This window comes from Natrix helvetica, assembly GCF_964273705.1.
Source record: "Natrix helvetica genome assembly, chromosome: 1".
Classification (NCBI taxonomy): Eukaryota; Metazoa; Chordata; class Lepidosauria; order Squamata; family Natricidae; genus Natrix; species Natrix helvetica.
Genome location: NC_138548.1, coordinates 328,151,327 through 328,174,745, shown reverse-complemented (window position 1 = coordinate 328,174,745; position 23,419 = coordinate 328,151,327). Strand labels below are relative to the sequence as shown.

At 37.9% G+C, this 23,419-nt stretch overlaps 1 protein-coding gene across 23 annotated transcripts in view; it reads right to left on the bottom strand.

The window, feature by feature from the left end:
* FOXP1 (forkhead box P1) overlaps nucleotides 1–23,419 on the bottom strand; it is a 657,906-nt gene that overhangs the window by 47,123 nt on the left and 587,364 nt on the right. For all 23 annotated transcript variants that reach the window (XM_081937955.1, XM_081937944.1, XM_081937964.1 and 20 more), the window contains one exon: nucleotides 4,686–4,790. In XM_081937955.1, coding sequence (XP_081794081.1) covers nucleotides 4,686–4,790 — 105 coding nt within the window. The remainder of the gene's footprint in view (nucleotides 1–4,685; nucleotides 4,791–23,419) is intronic.

Here is a 23,419-nt window from a genome sequence, read left to right as displayed (position 1 = left end):
TATGGGGGCTTGTTGTCACTAATTTCTTATGTTTTTCATTATTTTAAAATAAACAATCCTAATGTTACATACATGCTGACTTCATGGGTTGTTATATCTCTAACATACATACGGAAGTTGACCAAACATTGCCCAATATTACTATTATTGCCACTGTCATCATGAATAGGAAACATTCTTCCTTTTTGTCCCTTCTTTCTCATAGATTAACACTTTACAATTACATTTCTCTTTCCTAACACCAATAAATGGAAAGAGAAAGAGCGTGTTGTGGTGATTAATAGTTAAGAATTATTAGCTGAATAGTTAATAGCTATTAACCTATTAACTGAAGTGCACAGTTCTCATTAACAGCTACATCTTTAAACTGGGTGTAAAGGTGAAATGCAAAAATTACAGATACAACTAAATACTTAATGCTGTGCATATTTTCATGACAAAAAAAAAGACTTTCTAGCCTCCGAATCCATTAATATTTTAAACTAAAAATTCAGCCACCTAAAACACGCAGCAAAGGAAACAAGGTAAAGGTAGAATCCTTAAGCTTTAATTTAAGATGAATGCAATGGATTTCAAATTAGAGATGTTAAGCCGGTCATACGTGACAAGCTTTGGAATATTTTCTTTTGGTCACACTGCTTGATGGTTCTTTTCATCCTTTGTTACATTAGGCTCTTTTTTATAATGACACTGAGAGTCACAGTGCATAATTAATAGGAAATGAAATATTCAAATGGCCTCTAATGCAGCCCCAGTGAAATGCCATTGAAATAAAAAGGCTAGGGAAGTGTGGAGACATCAGGAATGGGTATGAATGTTGGCATGTGTCACTTTTTTAAACCTCAGATAATGCGAGCATAAAAAGCATGCTAGCACACAGCAAGCAAAAACAACAGGCTAACATTAAAACACATTTTTATGGCACAGTAGTTATTATTATTGAATTGTAAAATGGGTAGCTTAACCAATTCTGTTTCTCACACATTCTGTTGTTGAGTCATCAAAATTCTAGTATAATCATCTACATCAAGTTCGGCAAATCAAATGCAGATGTGGCAGTACGTTTAAACAACATTGTATTCCACAGGATGGGGTACATAGACGGACAAGTGTCATCTTTAAAATTAAAACACACACACACACACAGACACACACATCCTATGTCACCAAACAGCAATATGAAGAAGTTTGGGTTTGTGTCCTTCTTAAATTAGCTTACTGAATTATATTTTGAGTTTATGTAAGATTACTTTTGGGACAAAATAGTTAACAGGAAGCATTTCTAACTATTTATTACTAGGAGAATACTTTAGCTTTTTACAACAGCATTGGTTTAGAGATTCTAGGTGCATTTCAAAGTAACATCCTCTCGTGACAGCTTTTCAGAACCTTGCACTGCTTAAACAACTCAAAACACCCTTCAAGACACAGGCTTGAATTTAAATTTCTGTGTCAGGGAATACACCATATGAATGAAATATACAAACACAGTGTATACACACACACATACACTACATGCTTCTGCGAAGAAAACTAAGGTTAAAGAAGCAGTAAATCAAATACTTCTCCTTGAACTAAAACAGTCCATTTTGACAGCTGATTTTCTTTCTTTGAAAGCACGCAGCACACGTAAAATAAATACTTGTACAGGTGGAAAAAAAATCTTCAATATCCTGGACTGTGTTAAAAAAAGATCCTGTTGGATTTATATTTGTTTAATAAGAAATTTCCTGGCTGGATAATATCCACACAAACAATTAGATGCCGGTGTGGGGAGAGAGATGGCACTTATTTAAAATTTGAACTATGAGTATAATTTTTATAAAGGACTGGACAGAAAATAGTGTTTCAAAAATCCAACAAATCAATTTCCATTAAACAACAATGTCCATATTTATATTGTAGTTTTGTTGGACTTGCTTAATGGCTGTACCCCCATAGTAATCTTTCAGTCCTGTTTCAAAATGCAAAAATTTTAAATAGAACAAAAAAGTCATTGCTATAATAATAACTCCCAGTTTAAGAAGTCACAATCTTGTATGAAACTTGTTGCTAATCCTAGTACCACCAAAATGATCTCATCTTTCACTCTGGCTGGATTCCAACATACAATTTCATTAACCCAGGTACCGCAGGTGATAAAACTCATTTTTTCCCTAAAGAGACAGCTAAAAAGTACAGTTATACATTTATGAAGTACCAGCAATCAAAATTATGGATTTTTCTAAAAGGGTTTTAACTACTTTTATTGAAAGTAAAATTGCTGTCTCAGACTTTTTTTGACACTATTACTAATCATAAATTTTACCATTTAGACACAGCAATAATGTGAGAGATGGTGTCAGTAAAAAGTACAAAACAAAGATGATCGCTGTCTCTTAAGTAATGCCTTCTGATCAGATACCGGAAATGAACTTTAAGAGACATAAACCAACTATCTAAAATTCTCACTGATTACAAACAACAGGGTTAGTTCCAAGAACATACAACATAAAACAAAAGTATATATATTTTGCAGTTATCCGTTCATCTAGGAAATTGACCAAACGAATTAGCACGATGACCACAAACTAACCCTGTTGTTCTACAAAAATAACACACTATGAAATTATCTGCAACAGATAATTCTGGATCTTTTCCATCCAAACTTTTTCCCCAAATATTATAGAGATCACTAGAGGGCAGTGTGGTATTTAGACCATCCTGACCTTTGTAAGTGATGCAACTATTACTTAGGTCTTGAACTTTATTACAATGTCAGCAAGGTTAATCAGGTTGTTGTAAAATCTCTGACATTCAAAACTGAATTCTGATTTAACATGTTCCACATACTAGGGAATAGAACGAACTAACATTTTGCTGGTAGTTTAGTTATGTCGATCAACTTTCCTACATATTTGTTGTCTGCCAGCATTTTAAAAGGGGGATGAATACGAAAAAATCCCACCTTTATCTGGTGGTCAGTTTACAAAATGAATGGGGAAAGATCATGTGCATGAAATAAACAATCGTATATACCTTTGGAAGTTTCCATCCCTGTGTCTTTTTCTTCTAATGTTGAACAATTTTAACCTCGATGTAGTTCAATTAAGCTTAAAGTTTAAAAAACGTTCTGATCTGCAGACAGCAGTCATTAATGCATTTGAAGCGAGTTCTGATTTCCAGCTCTCTTTAAGCAGGTATCCTTATGCGTACTTTTCTCTCTCTCTAAAACCACAAGCATAGTTTCTGGAATTTCATGTGGAAGTGCTTAAGGGGTTGAAAGTTAACACCTTTGTGAGCTGAGTAGCCTTGCAGTTGCTGCTAAACAAAAGCCTCTTTTAGAAGCTTTCCTGAAATGTTTTCTTAACATGTTCCAAGTAGTTTTAGGCAAGCAACTAAAGTAAACAAGATGTTACCATGATAAAAACACTTGTGAAAACATTGCAGTGTGCCTAAAATGTTTCTTTCACAGAAGCATTCATTAGTTTTACCAGCAAGCTTCCATCTATAATTCATAAATGATTTAATTTTTAAATGTATTTCAATTATAATTGTTACTGTTTCTACCAAACTTCACAAAATTACAAGTCCCAAACTATCAAAGTTATATGTCGGTTACAAAGCTTACTTCCTTTTGTAAAATAGGGACCTTCGTATATTTGTGTATATATGTATCATACAGTATTATGTGTACTACTATCCTTCCAAAAGAAGTGGGTTTCTGTAGTTCAGAGTTCAAAAGTGGAATCTTTTGTGCTCTCTGAGGTGGGTTGTTTGCCAATACTTCATTATCCAATTAGGTAACATCAGTGCTAATGATGTTACCTAGTTGGGTAATATAATTAAGCAAACAACCAAGCTCAGAGGATTCCACTATTATCTTTCCCCACCCATTTGGGATTTTTCAGCATCATTTCTGATAGTCTCTGATCCTTAACATTTGGGAAATATGCCAGTGGCGGGATTCATTTTTTTTTACTACAGGTTCTGTGGGCGTGGCATGGCGTGCGTGGTGTGGCTTGTTAGGCGTGGTATGGCTTGGTGGGCATGGCAGGAGAAGGATACTGTAAAATCTCCATTCCCACCCCACTCTGGAACCAGTCAGAGGTAGTATTTGCCAGATCTCCGAACTACTCAAAATTTCCGCTACCGGTTCTCCAGAACTAGTCAGAACCTGCTGAATCCCACCTCTGAAATACGCCCATCCAGCCATTATCATGTCAAGCGGGCAAAGTTTGCTCTGGAGAGTAAATGGCCTCACTTGATATACCAACTGGCAGGACAAAAATCACAGCTAGAAGGGAATGAAAGTATTCAGAACTCCAAAGTAAGTAGTTAAACTCACAGTACATTTTGGGATGCTGCACCTTCCACTATGAGAAAGGGGATTCACATGCTGTACAGTATGTATTTCCAAAGGGCACTTTTGAAAAGTAAATACATACTGTACAGCTCTAACCCAGTTAGAGAAGCAGGTATATAATAGCTCATCCTACAGCTGTACAACATTTAATAGTATGGTCCAAAATGCCAATCCAAATGTAACACAGAAATACACACAGGTACCTTCACATGTACACATACTTATTCAGGCACAATTGCATGTAGATAAGATAAATAGATAGATTGTGAGGGGAAGGGAGGGCAGGGAATGGGAATAGAATAGAATGGAGAACAGAATAGAATAGAATAAGATTTCTTACTTTAAAAAAGACTGGAAATCTTCACATACTGCTTCGCAGCCCGGCCATTTGCATACTCCGTGCCCATAAAGCGGATGACTATGAGAGGGTTCTTCATGGGATAAGCTGAAAAAATAATTAAAAAGAGGAAGAGAGGAAACTATTATCATGTGAAACTTGAGTAAGCTTACTTTGGTGTTTGAAAAATATTAATTAATACAATCCACTAACAGTACAAAATACTAAGGAATAAGTAAATCATTTTGGATCATGCAATACAGATTTACAAGAGAAAATTTCCAAACTTTATTGAGGAATTGTATGTATCACTTCTAGGAATCAGAGGTCTTACCAAAAGTTGAAAAAAAATATAATATACTCCAAATTACTCTTAAGATGCTTAAAATTGTATCAGTTTTTGGTTTGTACCAAAAAAAAATCTCTGCATTTTTGTTCATAGTTATCAGTCAAACACCGAATTTCTAAAATTTTGATTACAGTATGGAAGTCAATAACATTTTCATGTTAATAAGAATCATTAATACATATTTTGGATCAATATTGCTGTTTCCCATTAGCCAAAATAAAAATTAAGGCTGAGGGAGGGGGAATGTGAACACAAAATGGTCAGGGAAATGTATCTGTTGCATTTATTATTATTATGAAGTATCTTTACTCAACTGTGATATAAACAAAGGAATTACTTTTTTGACAATTTCCATAATTTTAAATGACTTTTATATATAAAGAAACTTTATTTTTTTTTACTTTCATTCCTCTTATTTTTAACAGAAAGCTATGCCCAGTACTATTAAGAAAAGTGAAAAGTTTTTGATTTAAAATATACCCATAAGAACTATATATATGTTTCAATTTTGTTTCTAGAATTTGCCTCTTACACACCACCAATCAGCAGTCTTATCTCTGAACTATCACAGAGGTATATTTGCCAACAACATTGGTTCAAGATGGCTCCAATAACCATTTTGTTATTATTCATTTGCCTTAAGCTTCCACTGCAATTCATGCAAAGAACTTGATAAACCTTATATTCAGATATTATGAAATATGTTACCATTATAGTTAATAACATTATAGTATTTAAAGTAAGCTGTACCGTAATAGCAGGGGCAACATTCCTTTTTAAAAAAAATATCAGTCAATGTGTTAGAGTGCAAAGGACATCAGGTTTGAACTAGAAAAAGCAGTATTTTAGGCTTTATTCAGCTGCTATTTGGAGTGATTACAATAATTCAATTGAATATACTTGTGATTAATTTTTAAAAAATTAAAGGAGGGAAGGACAGCATACATGCCCTGACTCTACTGGAAACCTGGAATACAAACTAATGTTAGTGGAAAAATACAGCTGTATTTTTACTGTCTGAACTATAGCAAAGTTGTTAGTAAACAGGATGTTTGGAATGGGATTCTGGAAAGTAACAGTAATAGATTGGCTCTGGTGATTGTGTTGGAAGAGCAAAGAATGTGAAATCCATTTTTAATAACCATTGCTGTAGAAATGACAATTGGAAACAAATAAAAGAGCATTATTGAATGAATGATCTCTGTCTTCTAGAATTAACAGATAGGAATTAGAGGAAAATGTTAAAAACAAAGTGATACTTTTCACAGAAGGCTAAAGTTTTGATGAGCACAATATTAATTTAAGTAACTCATGAAGTCCCATTTGTGTAAATAAAAATTCCTTTCAAAAACAATGCTGGGGTAGATGTAAGGAAGTAAATAGTGTTTTAGAACATGAAGAAAGAGAGTGAGTAGAGGTTTCTAATACTTATATCAACAATTTTATACTAAAGTTAGGTAATTTATTTAAAACAAGTTTCACTGGAGAAGCTTTTATAACTGATGTTACTCATAATCAACTCTTCTAAACATTAAATGATTTAATTGGTTTACTTGTAATCAGTAGATTGCCCTATTGAATTATCAGGCCCTTTAGGTCAATAAAAAATGTGTAGCTATGCTCAGCTCTTGCAATGTTTACATTTTTCTATTACAATCATAAAAACTACAAGATGCAGTAGATAAGGCCAACAACTTATAAATTGTATAATTTTGCCACAATCATTTATTTATTACTTTAAAAAAACATTAACAGTATTTTACACAAATGCTGGTCCTTGCCTTCCAGTATAAAATATATTAACTTTTTGAGAATCGTGTACTTATTCATTTATATTTCTGATATTTTCTATGACATTATCTAAATAAATTAAATTGGAATAACTACCACTCAACTTTATGTTAAAATTCTCATTCAAAAGGACGACTAGTAGTGACATGATAGCAGTATTCCAATATCTCAGGAGTTGCAACAAAGAAGAGGGAGTCAAACTATTCTCCAAAGCACCTGAGGTTAGGACAAGAAGCAATAGGTGGAAACAAATCAAGGAGAGAAGCAACTTAGAACTAAGTAGAAATTTCCTGACAGTTAGAACAATTAATCAGTGAAACAATTTGCCTCCAGAAGTTCTGAATGTTCCCACACTGGAAGTTTTTAAGAAAAGTTGGTTAACCATTTGTCTGAAATGGTGTAGGGCAGTGTTTTTCAACCACTGTTCTGCGGCACACTAGTGTGCCGCGAGATGTTGCCTGGTGTGCTGTGGGAAAAATTGAAAAATTCCACTTTTCTGATGTCCGGGCTGTGATTGGTCCAGACTCCAGCCTGGACCTATCACAGTAGGACATCATCTTCCGACTTCCTTCCCGCCCTAGCACAGTGTGATCAGCTAATTTGCTACTGCCCACCGGCTCCCTGATAAGATTTTTGCGGGGGGGGGGGGGGAGAAGCTCCTTGCCTCCGTCTCTTTTTCTCCCTCCTCGCTTCTTGGGGCTCCACTTGTCAGAAACTTCTCCTGCATCAAATTTGCAATGACCTTATAGAATAACAGAGTTGGAAGGGACCTTGGAGGTCTTCGAGCCAATTTTGCAGATCCCTACCTGGGCTAATATGATTGATGCCCTTGGTGGACTTCAACTCTCAGAATTCTGGGAGTTGAAGTCCACCAGTCTTAAGAGCCAATTTTGCAGATCCCTGCCTGGGCTAATATGATTGATGCCCTTGGTGGACTTCAATTCTCAGAATTCTGGGAGTTGAAGTCCACAAGTCTTCAAGCTGTCAGGTTTGAAGACCCCTTGGGGGTTTTTTCCTAAAGGATTTATTATTTCATAATAAAGTAATTATAAAATACTTTCTATGTATTTATTTGATTCCTATTCAAGAGAATTACTTTATATATAGTCAATATAGGCACAGAATTAAATTTTTTAACATTTTCTAATGGTGGTGTGCCTCGTGATTTTTTTCATGAAACAAGTGTGCCTTTGCCCAAAAAAGGTTGAAAAACACTGGTGTAGGGTATCCTGCGTAAGAGGGTTGAACTAGAAGACCTCCAAGGTCCCTTCCAACTCTGTTATTCTAATTCTAACTCAAAGAATAAGTAAAATGTACAATTAAAAGTTGTATTTCTAGTCATACTTTCAAAATTATACATTGTGGAAATTGTGATTGTTTTGATTGATTATTGTCAGACACTGATGTTATTATTTTCATGTTTCCCTTGAAAAATCTAGGAAGGAAGGAGGGAGGGAGGGAGGGAGGGAGGAGGGAAGAAAGGAAGGAAACCAGAGACAGCTAAACAGAAGAAGTATATCTATCACATCCTAAATTAAAAATTGTCGATGACTGGATGCAGACTGGCCAATATAGATTTCTTGGCGGCACTATGGAAATGGTTTCCAACTGTCTTGTTTTGATTTTTGACTACCCAGTCCACTCTATGTTGTAAAGATTTCCTGGTGCTTTCCCAAACAAGTATCAAACACACCATACTTGTTTCTCCAAATGCCTTCAAACAAGGGGAGCGTATAACAATTGACTGTGTTATACTGTGGCAAAATTGCACCAAGATTTCTTTTTACAGGTAGTTCTCGATTTACAACAGTTCATTTAGTGACTTTCGAAGTAACAACGGCACAGAAAAAAGTGACTTCTGGCCATGTTTTACACTTATAACCATTGTCGCATCCCCATGGTCATGTGATCTACATTCGGATGCTTGACAATTGACTCACGTTTATGATGGTTTACAGTGTCCCAGAGTCACATGATACTCCGTCAGAGTATCTTAACAACTGTGTTACTACTTTCACAACTGCAATGATTCACTTAACAAATGTGGCAAGAAAAGTCATAAAATGGCGCAAAACTCACTTAACAAATGTAACACTTAACAACACAAATTTTGGGCTCAAATGTTGTAAATTGAGGACTACCTATATTGTCTTTAAGGAATCATAAGGGCAAATAATCAGCCACTAAGATTAATGTAGATGACATGACTATTTAAGCACATGCATGCAACAGCAAACAACAACTTCCAGTCCATATAATGTAATGACTTACATCTTTTACTAGGCTAAAATTCGATTATAGATGCATATCTGCTCTGAAGTGACAGGAAGAGATGGCATTATTAGATACTATCTTTATTGTATCTCAACTATTTATAGGATTTGTGTTCTTTTATAAAATATAAAAAGATGAATGTTTCTGTTTAAATGGGAAGTACAGAATTAGAATAGTAATTATGAATTCTGTTCTTAAGGGATCTATATCAATACAAAATCTGTGTAATATTTTCTTATGGATTCAAGCTAATCCCATTTTTTTTAACAGGAAAGGTAAGCTTACCCCTGTAAACTCTTGCTTAAAATAGTAGACATGTCTGGACAACATACTGGAATTCAGTCAGTTTATCAAGACACAGGGAGCAATTACATGGCAGAAGTTCTCTTCTTGTAATGTAATGAGAAAATTATATGCTTAACATTTAAACAAAGAATTTGATCATTCTAAACTGAATCATACTGAATCTACTAATCCACCGAATAGCAATTCTATATATACTTAGTACTCTGCTGGGTTACTTGACATTCTATTTAGATTATCAGAAATTAGTAACAGAATAACAAGGTTAGTGAATAAACATGTTTTCTCATCCATTCTATTTTCTTGGTTTAGCTAGCATAGGTTTCATGACAGGGAGGCCAATCTAACGGACATTCCTACTCTACTATAACTGGTTGACTGATGCCCCTGCAAGATAGTTAAGACATCACATAGGTCAGTGATGGCTAGCCTTTTTGTTGTTGGGTGCCAAAAATGCAAGCGCGAGCACACGGTAGCGCACACACATGCCGGCACCCATAATGCAAAGCTACCCCCAGCCCCCTGGAGGCCAGGGGAAGCAGGAAACAGATCATTTCTGAACTTCTGGTAGGCTCTTTGGGCCCATTTTTTGCCCTCCCCAGGCTCCAGAGGCTTTCCTGAAGTATATTGATCTTAAAACGTGAAGGACTTTATGACAATCATCTTACAAAGTTTCAAACCGAAATCATTACCACCCCTTTTCACTCTGGCTTTTTCTGAGGACTGTGTATTGCCACACATATTATCCATGAAAGCCAGTGGTGTAATTTGCTAGTTGCTTCACTAGAGCTAAGATTTCACTAACACAAGCCACATAGCACAACGGTCTTCGATGTGCATCATGTAAACAAACATTTTTGAACAGAAGTCATAAAATCTCACTGCACGTGCAATTCTGGTGTTACACATTTAAGAATAGAGAATGATTGAGAGTCAGTTGGACATGCCAGAACTATTGCTTGGTTCATATTTAACGAACCTGCAATTTCTGAATCAAAAGGACATCCAAAATGTAGTTATTATTCTCCTATATTTAGAATTCTCCTAATTCTGTAATGCAGTTTCAAAACAACTGAAATGTACATGGTCATACAAAAACATGTAAAAGATTATGAGTGCCAAAACACGTGCAAAAATCTGCAGAGCCTCCAAAATTAAATAAAAAACCCCAAACAAACACATTTACAGAAGTACACCAAAATGTGTATTTATTTGGTAAGACCTCTAGAAAAATACGTGACTTTAAAATAATTTGGAATAAATAAAATAAAAATAATTAGGACCAATAGAAAATAATACCTTTGGTCATAATGGAAATCAAATATACCACACCCTCAGTATTACATGGAAGGAACATAATGAGGAGCAGAAATTATAGCCGGTAACAAGAAAAAGAATAAGCAGCATCATTTTCACAATAATAGTAATAATAACAATGATATTTCTCTATGGTACAGTCTTCAATAGCACTTCAACTCAATAAAACTGTATGGACAATAGTTTTTCCCCGTAATGGAGACAATGGACAACAGTACCTATATTTCAATGTTCAAGATATTATTGGTGAATAAAAGTATCAACAAATGACAATATATTTCAGAACAAATAAAGAATCATTAGAAAGAACAGAAGGCAAAAATAAATAAATGCTTCAAGATCAAGGTAAGCACTGGGATCAGGCAACTCTATGTGCAATTTATAGCCATGCAAGAATATGGCACTGAGTGAGGTTCATCATCGTATAAATCTCAGTTTTCAATTGTATTTAAAAATAGAAATGTGGTTCTCTCCCTTGTAGATGAAATATTAACTTTAAAAAATATTTCACGCAGAGCCTTCTGATCTTTTTCCACATTCATTTTGGGGTTCAGTTTTTTCCACATTCATTTTGGGGTTTCATTTTGGGGTTCAGTTCACATTCATTTTGGGGTTCAACTTTCCTGACGAAGAAACTGGAAAAACCTAGGGATCTTCCCAATTATGTGACCTTTGATCTGTCTGGGTAGAATATGAAATTTGGAAGTTTACTAATATAACCCAAACAAATTTGGTAATTGCTAGGATGTATTTTTTTTAGTAAACAAAATCTGACAATGTGTAAAAATCTAAAAGGACAGTTTTTCACCACCTTCTAGGCCAGGGGTGTCAAATTTGCGGCCCGTGGGCTGGATGCATCATGTGCTGGCCCTGCCCGGTTTAGCAAAGGGGGGGGGGGGAAGAAAGTCCCAATATGTCACATGACGTTGCCGTAACAATGCAAATTTGACAACTTTGTTCTAGCACATCTCCAAGGTTTTTTTCCTCCAATCTATGCTTGGTCAAGAGGCCAAAGGTTATATGTGCAATATGTACTCTATCTAATACTATCAAAATAATGAAAGTTTTGACTGTTCCAAGGACAGGTTCTTACAAACATATTTATCTCTTGAGAATAGCATGGAACAGACGAGACAAATGACATTACTCTGACTCACATAATCTCAAAGCAAAATGTTTTTCAACTATTTCAAATACGCAGCCCCCAATTATTAAGTACACAGCAATCAAGCAGAGAAGAAGCAACTCATATACATATCTGCATTAGTCATCTAATCCAGGGGAACAACTACAAGAAAACAAGTAACTGCCAAACAAAATATAGATTTGTCTATGAGTAAGTTCAGTTTGCCTTCCCAGCAAAGTGATGTCAGCCAATAAAAATATGACACTCTCTGGACCTGCAATTAACAAACTATACATAGAAATAAAACTATTGTATCTGCTTTTGAAAAGTAGAAATACCATGAAACGCATCAGATCTGTGTGTGTTAGCAATAGCAATAGCACTTAGACTTATATACCACTTCACAGGACTTTACAGCCCACTGTAAGCGGAGAGTCAGCATATTGGGTCAACAATCTGGGTCCTCATTTTACCAACTTCAGAAGGATGAAAGGCTGAGTCAACCTTGAGCCTGGTGAGATTTGATCTGCCAAACTGCTGGCAGCCGGTGATCAGCAGAAGCAGCCTGCAGTACTGCACTCTACCCACTGCGCCACCACGGCTCAGGATTAGGGAGAAGAAGAGACCCTGTCCTTCAGGCCTGAAATCGCTTCTACCTGTTATATAGCATGAAAAGTAAATTCTGCTCAATTAAGCAGAAGCTTATACATAAAGGAGTGTCTCTTAAACTGCTTGACCCAAACGCTGGTCTTGAATAATGTCTGTACTCATCACCAAAAAAACAGCCTCTGTTGCCTTACACACTTCTCTTGACGGCAGCAACCCCAAACTGGATCCTTGACTCATAAACAATCATTATAAATTGCTCCATTACTCCCAGGATATGTCCAAAGTAGCCCCTTAAGGATAATTGCTCCCAGTTTAAGAACCATTGATATAGGGAGTAGATATTAAGATCCAGAGGCGGCTACTCTTTACAGTCACAGCACAGATGAGAAAAACCGAACTACACTTTGGAGTAAATCGATCATATGTAAACAAAACTATATAGTACTCAAAAGTAGCTTCTACTTTTAAAAAAATCCCCCCCAAAGGTAGGCACTCACACAAAACTATTTTTTTCATGAGGTACTGTATTATAACCCTGCTTTGTGTTTCAATTCCAGTACCTGTGTAATTGTCTTTGTTATATTTTCTCTCCCCCACCCCACCTCTATTCAATTCAATTTTCATCAGTATCTAGATATCCAGAATAGATGTCACATTAGGAATACTTTAATGGGCAGATTTAAAGCTCTAGCATTTTTAATCATTTCACTGCTAATTAACAAGAACAATCTCTCTTTTCTTTTCTTTTGAGTGTCTCTTCACGTACTTGCATACTGTCATCACAGCTTCCTTATAGCCTCTATTTTCTGAGGCTCTAGATATTTAATTCCCTTTAATCTTGGCTCACAGACTCTTCCAATTCTTTTTCATTCTAGCTGCTCACTTTAGTATTTGTAGTAGTACTTTTTAAAATTCTTCATTCTAACGTGTTACTGATGTTATAATTTTTAATAAGAAAAAATAAAAATGAACAGGAGTCTGATTAACATCTATATATCACATACATTAAAAAAAATGTAGCACAGCTGTATAATTTCACATCTTCCTTCACCTCCAATCGCATTTTCTAAGCTGATGTTTCATTTTATACATGGATTTGATTTTTAGCTTATCAGATTACACTCTACTTATCTTTGTTAAATTTATTCCTCTCTGCATAGTTCTCTAATTTATGCATAAAGAAATGGGATAGATTTGGTATCTTAGGTACATTTTTATTCTAATTAAACAAACACTTTGCTTATTTTTGTAATTGATTCTCATTTATGCTTGTATATATAATTTATTTCTATGATTAAAAAGAGGAAGAGGAGGAAGTAACAGAGGATAGATGAATCTGTGAATTCAGTTTTCTCCTAACTAGTTTTTCTGTGGTAGGCTATGAAAATCAGAAGAGGAGTTGGTGTGGTTGGCTGTAATTCATAAAATAAAACCATTAACAGAATTGAATTGTATTGACTGTGCATACTTCAGTCCTGGGATCAGGAACATATTTGATATGAGGATACTGACACACTTAGCTCTCTCTCTCTCTCTCTCTCTCTCTCTCTCTCTCTCTCTCTGTGTGTGTGTGTGTGTGTGTGTGTGTGTACATAATAACGCCTCTCTGAAGGAAAGAAAAATCAATTCTGTTTGAAAGAACTAATCACTAGACTTAAGAAGCCTTTATTTACTCCATTGGACATGGACAACTATACGAAAATCTCTAACTTTCAATGCTTGTATAAGGCTCTCAAAAAAGAATGACTTCCCCAGTGTGGAAAGTCCTGGTGATTATCTTAACCTGTTTCAAATTCATATCAGAATGGTTGGCAGGATTGCGTCTGTCTTCTATATTGGCTATTTCATGCTGATGGATGATCTTAGGTTTGGGTTCACCAGAGGGAGTCTGACTAGTTTGTCTTTTCTTATTTCTGAAAATATATTGTTCATGCTAAGGAGGTGAGAGAATAGAGCAAGGGTGTCAAGCTCACCATGCCACGTCATCACATGATATATCACAACTTTTCCCCCTTTGCTAAACCGGAGGTGGGTGTGGCCAATGTGTCACACATCCGGCCTGCGGGCCATGAGTTTGACACCCCTGGAATAGAGACTGCTCGTTTTCAGTTACTATATTCCTATCTTAATGGCATTTTGTGCTTAGTGGTTTTCTTTAAAAAAATGCATTGTATTATAGTGCAATAGGTGGTTATTTGTCAAACTGAGGCCTATATATGATGCTTTTCAGTGCTCCTTTCTTTCTTCAATGCTTCCTAAAATATTACACCAGCTACCTATTTGTTTTCTGGCAAAATATGAAGGATTCATTATTACCCTTAATGATACACAAGATTTGCACCCAGGCTACATGAATGAATGAGTGTCTCTTTTAAATATTTCTGCCATTTGCTAAGATTGTATGTCAAAGTTTACTTATAATTGATACAGATTAATCTTGCAGTGATTCAAAATTAAGATAGAGTATGCCACCCTTTGCTCTGACAGCTACCATTGAAAGTAGCTTTTAAATTATTTATTTCGATTGTTTTTAAACTGCTGAATTTAACATTTATGTACTAACACTTCCGATGCTCTCGTTTCTCACACTTTTCTAGGCATCTTTAAGTTTATGTCCTGCAAGCCACAGAGACACTTGATATTTGCCAATGTAGTGTTCTAAGAAGAAATGATATGTTTTATTTAACATGGGTCTTACAAAGAATGTATTTCTCATTTACGTACATGAGAATTCTTCTTAATTTTCCTATTCATTTACCTCAATTGTGCTGCCTGTTATATAAATGCATTCAGGGAAAACTTTCCAATGTCTGCATATCTACCAGACAGCAGTCCACAAGATATACAGACAGTCCTTGATTTACAACTGCAATTGAGCCCAACGTTTCTGTGAAGTGAGTTTTGCTCCATTTTATGATCTTTCTTGTCCCAGTTGTTAACTAATCACTGCAGTTGTTCAATTAGTAACATGGTTGTTAAGTGAATCTGACTTCCCCCATTGACTTTGCAAAATGGGATCACATAACCACGCGACTGCAACTGTCATAAATGTGGGTCAGTTACCAATGGTAGTCAAGTGTGAAAAAAGTTCATGATTTTTTTCAGTGCCGTTCTAACTTTGAATGATCTCTAAATGAACTGTCGTAAGTTGAGGACTACCTGTACTATGTATTATTAGATGGAAGCATGCAACTGTTCCAGGTCACAAAAAGTGGAATTTCTGTAGCAACAATGCTAGGTAGATTACATCTACAGTTAACTTTAAATTAAAGTCTCTACATGGGGCTTCCCTTGAAATGCACTCGTAGACTACAGTTGGTCCAGAACGCGGCCGCGCGGGTAATTATGGGGAGTACAAGGTACTCCCATGTGACACCTTTCCTGCGCGAGCTGCACTGGCTCCCTGTGGTCTACCGGGTGCGTTTCAAGGTCTTGATAACGATCTTTAAAGCGCTCCATGGCTCAGGACCTAGCTACTTGCGGGATCGTATCCTGCCCCATACATCCCTGCGACCAATTCGCTCGCACAGAGAGGGACTCCTCCAGGTGCCGTCCACCAGACAATGTCGGGGGGCGGCGTCTAGGAGTAGAGCCTTCTCTGTTGCGGGCCCAGCCCTGTGGAATGACCTTCCCCCGGATATTAGGACTACCTCTGACCTCCGCTCCTTCCGGATTAAGCTCAAGACCCACCTATTTCAAGTAGCTGGCCTGGCTCAATCATAGTTCGTTCACACTGCTCCTGACGGGTTTTTTAATTCTGCGACTTTGGGAATTTTATTAGGGGATTTTAAATTGTGTTTTAACTGTTCTTACTCATCTTCCTTCCTCCTCTATGTATATGTATTCGTTTAGTTGTTTGTGTATTTTTCGTATTGTTCCTATGTGTTTTGTTGTACGCCGCCCCGAGTCCTTCGGGAGAGGGTGCGGCTTAGAAATAAATTTTATTATTATTATTTTTTTTTTTTATTATTATTATTATTATTATTATTATTATTATTATTATTATTATTATTAAATTGAATTGTTCTGCTTGAAGAAGTGCTAGCATTTTCTTACGGTAAGCATAATTTTGCTCATATTGTATCAGAAAAAACACCAAGAGAGTAAGGAAAATATACACAGCCATTCCATTCAAGCAGATACATGACACGTTTGCTTTATTTGTACTTTATAAAAAGCAACCATATTCCATAGGACACAAGACTGTTTCATCAGGAAAACCAGCTGAAGCACACAGGTACGGTAAACATCATATGCTATTGCAGGTGCTATACTTTCTATTTGTTTGTGTTTATCTAAACAACATAACAAACAATCAGACAAACAGAGAAAACATTTGGCACGATAATGATATTGTGGGATACAAGGGAAACATTTAGTTTTTGCTGGTTTCTAAATTTGCAAAAATTCCTGATTCACCTTCTTCATTTTTTTTAAAAAAAAACCCTTTCCTTACGTGCTTCTTGTATTATACTTGGATTTCTGCGGTATCATATCGAGGATTTATTCTCTGGAGATAAACTATAATTTAGGGATATGGGAATTAAATCTTACGTTGAATCTAGGGAGGAAAAGCCAAACGAAAAATAAAAATGAAGGCACGTTGCCCTTCCAAATTGTCAAACTGAAGCTTGTTTTTGGAATTGCCCATGATTTAAAATGAAACTACCTTTACAAAAGCATAATTGGGATAATGCAGACATTTCAAGTACAAAAAAAGAGTAATGCCTTCCATGGTGAATATGTAGTTTTAATTCTCTGGTAAGAATATCAGCCAACTTAGACGTTTTCATTGTATTTTTATTTTTATTTAAGTAGCAATAGCACTTAGACATATATACTGCCCCATAGTGCTTTACAGCACTCTCTAGGTGATTTTCAACATTAGCATATTGCCCCCCCAAAATCTAGGTCCTTATTTTATCGACTTCGGAAGGATGAAAGGCTGAGTCAATCTTGAGCGAGTCAGACTTGAACTCAATACAATACAATACAATAGTAGAGTTGGAACGGACCTTGGAGGTCTTCTAGTCCAACCCCCTGCCTAGGCAGGAAACCCTATACCGTTCCAGACAAATGGCTATCCAACATCTTCTTAAAGACTTCCAGTGTTGAGGCATTCACAACTTCTGGAGGCAACTTCTGTTCCACTGATTAATTGTTCTAACTGTCAGGAAATTTCTCCTCAGTTCTAAGTTGCTTCTCTCCTTGATTAGTTTCCACCCATTGCTTCTTGTTCTACCCTCAGGTGCCTTGGAGAATACTTTGACTCCCTCTTCTTTGTGGCAACCTCTGAGATATTGGAACACTGCTTTCATGTCTCCCCTAGTCCTTCTGGCAATGGAATGCAGAGTTAGTCTGCAACACTGCATTGTAACCGCTGTGTCATCAATAATAATGATTTTATTAATTTTATTATCAATGCTATTAATAAAAGTAACATTTGAGGTTAAGAATAAACATCCTCTCCTGCTTTGGTGCAGACATATTAATGTCTGGGAGTTGCTCCTATCATGTCTACATTTGGTCCCAAATAGAAACTAATTGCCAGGCAACCATGACTTGAGGCATTAAAAAAATAAACTGCTATGGTTGTGCAGAGAATCCAATCCAAAGGGTAAAAAAATATTTGGACGGCACAAGGCACAACAGTACTACCTATCAGGAAATTCTTAAAGGACCCATGTCTTTTGCTAGCCTCATACAGTTATCGTCAGCAATACACGCAAAAGCTGGGGAACAGGCACAGTATGGTGTTCCCAACAAGTATTAAGTGTGTGTCTGGGCATGTAGCAAATCACATGTTGCACTTTGAACTTGGATCGCTGTACAGTCTTCCTGAGTGTTAAGAACTGAAATATTCACACATAGGCAAAAGAGAAAAGAAACAGGAAGAGCCAGGAATTAATAGTTATTAGGAATCACACAGACAACTTGGTTTCTGCAATAAGACCTAACACATGACACATGTTGCTGAGAGGTGAAATTTGCTTTTTACACTGCATTGACCACAGCACCCACAGGCACAACTACAACATCTTTCTGTGAATGGGACCGACTGCCAGATGGAGGCAGACACTGAACAAGCTGTACAAGAGCCTGGGGGACTGTCCTATATTAACACCACCTGTGCTGGGGAAAGATTGCGCTCTGGATTTGAAACGGCATTTAAGGACCCATCAGAATGTTACAGTATCTTTAAACGTCCATGTGAAAAGACACGCTGCAAATTGAATTAAAAGAAATGTTGCAGCAAGCGCCTTCATTCCTTAGGCATTTTCTCAAGGATGGATATTGGCGACATTGTTTATCCCACCTTGGAAAGCCAACATTACTATGCATAAGCAAGTTCCTAGGTATTTTTTGTGGTTTTGTTTTTATGGCTCAAATGTGAATGTAATATCGTGTCGAAGACTTCGCGTTTCTTCTTCCAGATGTTTTTGAAACAATGCAACTTGCTATCATTTTTTGCTATTGCCTGCAAAACCTTAAGGAAAAGTGTGAGTTTCTCACAACACCCGGAAAGTAACTACCAGTAAATTAGATGTTAGAAATGGAAGAAGTCGCTGAAAAGATACAGAGAGTAAACTGAACCACAATAATGTTTTGTTATTGAGATTATAACTTCGTCTTAAATAAATGGACCGTGCTTACTTTGCTTAAAGCATATTTGCTTTTAATAGCATCAAAATATCATTAATCTTTCTATTAATAGTGTTCAAAAGGGCTTATAAGTAATGGGGATGGAGAAAGCTGTAAGGTAGTACATCTGGGAGGCACTAAATTGGAGAAGGTTTTGATTGATTTAAGACTCTGTGAGAATTCTACCATTATTTTCATCAGGAACAGGAACATACAACCGTCATCATGTTAAATAAATCTTCAGAAGAGTAAATTCTATCGACAATGTTTATTTAACGTATTTTCCATTTTCCCAACATTTGTATTATAAGTATTACCCACCCTCAATATATATTTGAAGTTTGATCCATTTTTTAAAGTGACTCGCACTTTTGGGATATTCCTAACAAATACGGTGAAAACTAAACTCAGCTGCATACAAATCAGTATAAATTTACATTTCAGTGTTCCACTAATGTTATTCAGCTGTGCTTAAACAGTTGAATTGGTGAATTGTGCCCACAAACTGTATTATTTCAAGGATAAAAAGCTAAAGGTACTGTGTTTCCCTGAAAATAAAACATGCCCTGCTAATAAGCCCAATTGGGCTGTTCAGAGCATGCACCATAATAAGCCTTCCCCCGAAAATGGGGGTAGCAGGTGGGAGGGGGAGAAGCGAGACGCGCATCCTAGCGCTACCAGAGACTGACAGCTCCATTGCGTCCCTCGCCCTTTTGTCCATTGAACTCATGAGGTTTTTTTTACAAGAGGATTCACTGGACGAAAGGGCGAGGAACGCAACGGACCTAGAAAGGTAAGAGGCCGCCTCACTTCTCCCACCCCACCTGCCACCCCTCGCTAAAGGGATGGCAGAGAAGGGAATGAGGCAGGTTGCCTTTACCATTGGGGTGAGGTGGGTGGTGTTGGGCTGTGAGGCGCGCCTTTCCTCTTATCTTTCCAGGTCTGTTGCGTTCCTCGCCCTTTCGTCCATTGAACTCATGAGATTTTTTTTTACAAAGGGATTCACTGGACGAAAGGGCGAGGAATGCAACGGATCTGGAAAGGTAAGAGACGCACCTCGCTTCTCCCCCCCCACCTGCCACCCCTCACTAAAGGGACAGCGGGGAAGGGAACCAGGCAGGCTGCCTTTACCATTGGGATGAGGTGGCCGGTGTTGGGCCGCGAGACGCGCCTCTTACCTTTCCAGGTCCATCACGTTCCTTGCCATTGTGTCCAGGGAAGCCCCAGGTAAAAGAAAACCCTTCTCGCGACTTCAAGAAGTTTGATTGAACTCATAAGAAGGTTTTTTTTTAACCAGCGGCTTCCCTGAACTCAATGGCGAGGAACGCGATGGACTGGAAAGGTAAAAGGCGTGCCTCGCTTCTCACCTGCCCCAGAAAATAATAAGCCCTCCCCTATAATAAGCCCAAGGTCATATTTCGTGGGGCAAAAGAAAATAAGACCCTGTCTTATTTTCGGGGAAACACGGTAAAGGTTCCTCTCGCACATATGTGATAGTTGTTCCTGACTCTAGGGGGCGGTGCTAATCTCTGTTTCAAAACCAAAGAGCCAGCACTGTTTGAAGATATCTCCGTGATCATGTGGCTGGCATGACTAAACGCCGAAGGTGCACGGAGCATTGTGTTACCTTCCCACCAAAGGTGGTTCCTATTTTTCTACTTGCATTTTTACATGCTTTTGAACTACTAGGTTGGCAGAAGCTGGGACACGTAACAGGAGCTCCCTCCGTTACGCAGCACTATACGCCGAAGGCACATGGACTGTTTGAAGGATAGGGTGGCAAAATATTTCATTCACTCCAGGCTGTTGGACCGCAATACTTGTTTACAACTTTGGCTTAGAATTGTATAAAAATTATGTGTACATATTAACAGTAAGTCATCAGTAGCCAGTATGCAAAAAAAGTTAAATTAGAGACAAATGTAACCATTTTGATAGCAAGAAAAGAGTGGCATTATAGAAAGCATTAAGATATCTGTCAGCCAGATGGAAGTATAAAACAATACATATGCTAAAATTTGGAAAAATTCTGTTCGGCGTCTGCCAAGACTAACCCAATCTATTTAAAGTGCTTTTGGATACAGTGCATACAAAATAGTATCATTGATCATTATTACATTTGACCAGAAATCAATGAAGCATGCCAATTGAACATTTTTATAATGTCAGGTCAGATTCCAGATGACCATTGAGTGACAAATCTCACCCTCCCATCCAAGGACAGTCATGTGATGGAATAAGTAATTGCACATAGTTTGCTTAACAATATTTTAAATTGAAGGATAAGAGAGGCAGGGAACAAAGGGGAGAAAAGATACAAAGAGAAATAATTTTGTAGGAATTCTTAGTATTATAAAACTGAACGTGATTTAAATTCTTCAACATGGACTAGTAAGAATAAGAGTAGGTATATCTAATTCAATGTAGGTCTTCAAAAATATAATTTTTGCCATATAAAATAGAATAAATGCCAATAAGAAAGGATTTAGCTGGTCAAAATCACCAATAAGGTGAAAAAAGAATTCCTACATTTAGAAAAAAAACCAAAGCAAAAGGCAATTTAATTATTTTAAAGTAGGTAGATGCCTAATTCCTATGAAAAAAATAGAAATTAATAGAATTAATTTATGACTCTGACATTTGTTACACTTTTGCAAAATAAAATCTGGATGGTAAATTGTCACAGAAAGTGGCTGGCAGTATTAGTGAATGTTATTTTACTGTAATTTAAAAGAAAATGCTGGAAAAGATGACTTTCCTGTGTTTATATTTTGTTTCAAAAAAAAGAAAGAAAAAGAAAAACCCAAGGGAAATCTTATTAAATGCTCTGTTCAATCACAAGATATCTAAGGTGTGCATATGAATTTTTCTTTGATGATGTTTCCAGAGATGTCTCCATATATTGAATGACTTATAAGGGTCTTATTTTTTTTTACACCCAAAATATGGCTTGGACCTTATTATCAGGGAGGGCTTATTGTTTTGGAGTTGCCAGGCGGCTGCTCTCTTGCGAGCGGGCTCCCAAAGAGCTGGGCACAGCCTCAGGGGCAAACGGCTGTGTGGCGCTGTCACAGCAGGGCAGCACAGCAGCCATGAAGTGACCACACTCAGGAGCAGCCACCGGGCAAACCCTCATTCCAGCTGGGCACAGCATCATTCACTGACCTAGGAGTATCGCCAAACCGCGTGAGCTCCTGTTCGCCACTGCCCGGCTCTCGCGGCTTGGTGCCTTTGAAACGCCAGTGAATGGCACTCTGCACGGCTGGAGATGGGGGTTACGTGAGCGACTGTTCCGCTGCCGCTCGCGTGCCTCCCAGCCTCATGATGCCCTGGCCCAGCTCTCCCCACAGAGCCAGAGCATCTCCGTTGTTGCCATCCCAGCATAGCTTTTTCGGCAGCTTCCAAAATGAGTCTTCCAGCAGTGGCCGCTCTGGGCATAGGCTCTATGGTTGTGAGTCAGCTGCCGGCAGAGCATACTTCCAGAATGTACAACCATAGAGCCTACGCGCAGAGCAGCCACTGCAGGAAGACTCGGTTTGGAAGCCGCCGAAAAAGCCATGCTGGGATGGTGGCGGCGGAGGTGCTGTGGCTCTGCGGGGAGAGCTGGGCCAGGGCATCGTGAGGCTGGAAGGCATGCGAGCGGGAGTGGAACAGCCGCTCGCGTAATCCCCCTCTCCACCCGTGCAGAGTGCCATTCACTGGCATTTCGAAGGCGCCAAGCTGCGAGAGCTGGGCAGTGGCAAACAGGCGCTCATGTGGCTTAGCGACACCTCTAGATCAGTGAATGGTGCTGTGCCCGGCTGCAAAGGGGGTTTGCCGGGTGGCTGCTTGTGAGCGTGGTCGCTTCATGGCTGCTGTGCTGCGCTGCTGAGACACCCCGAGGCTGTGCTCGGCTCTTTGGGAGCTCGCTCGCAAGAGAGCAGCCGCCCGGCAACCCCCCCTCTTCAGCTGGGCACAGCGCCGCTCACCAACCCGAAGGCACTAAGCAACGTGATCATCTTTGCCCCCCCCGGTTCCCATGGCTTGGCACCTTCGGGATACCGCTAGGTTGGTGAGTGGCGCTCTGCCTGGCTGGAGGTGGGGGTTGTCCAGGGGGCTTATTTGCGGGGGAGGGATTCTATTTTTGCCCACCAGAAAAATGTGGCAAGGCCTTAGTTTCAGGACAGGTCATATTTTCGGGAAAATACGGTATTGAATAGCAATCCTTGGCTATATAAACAGAGGCATAGAATCAAAATCATGTGAAGGATTAGAACCAATTTATAAATATTTGATAAGATCACACCTGAAATATTGCATCCAGTTTTGGTCATCACATTACAAAAA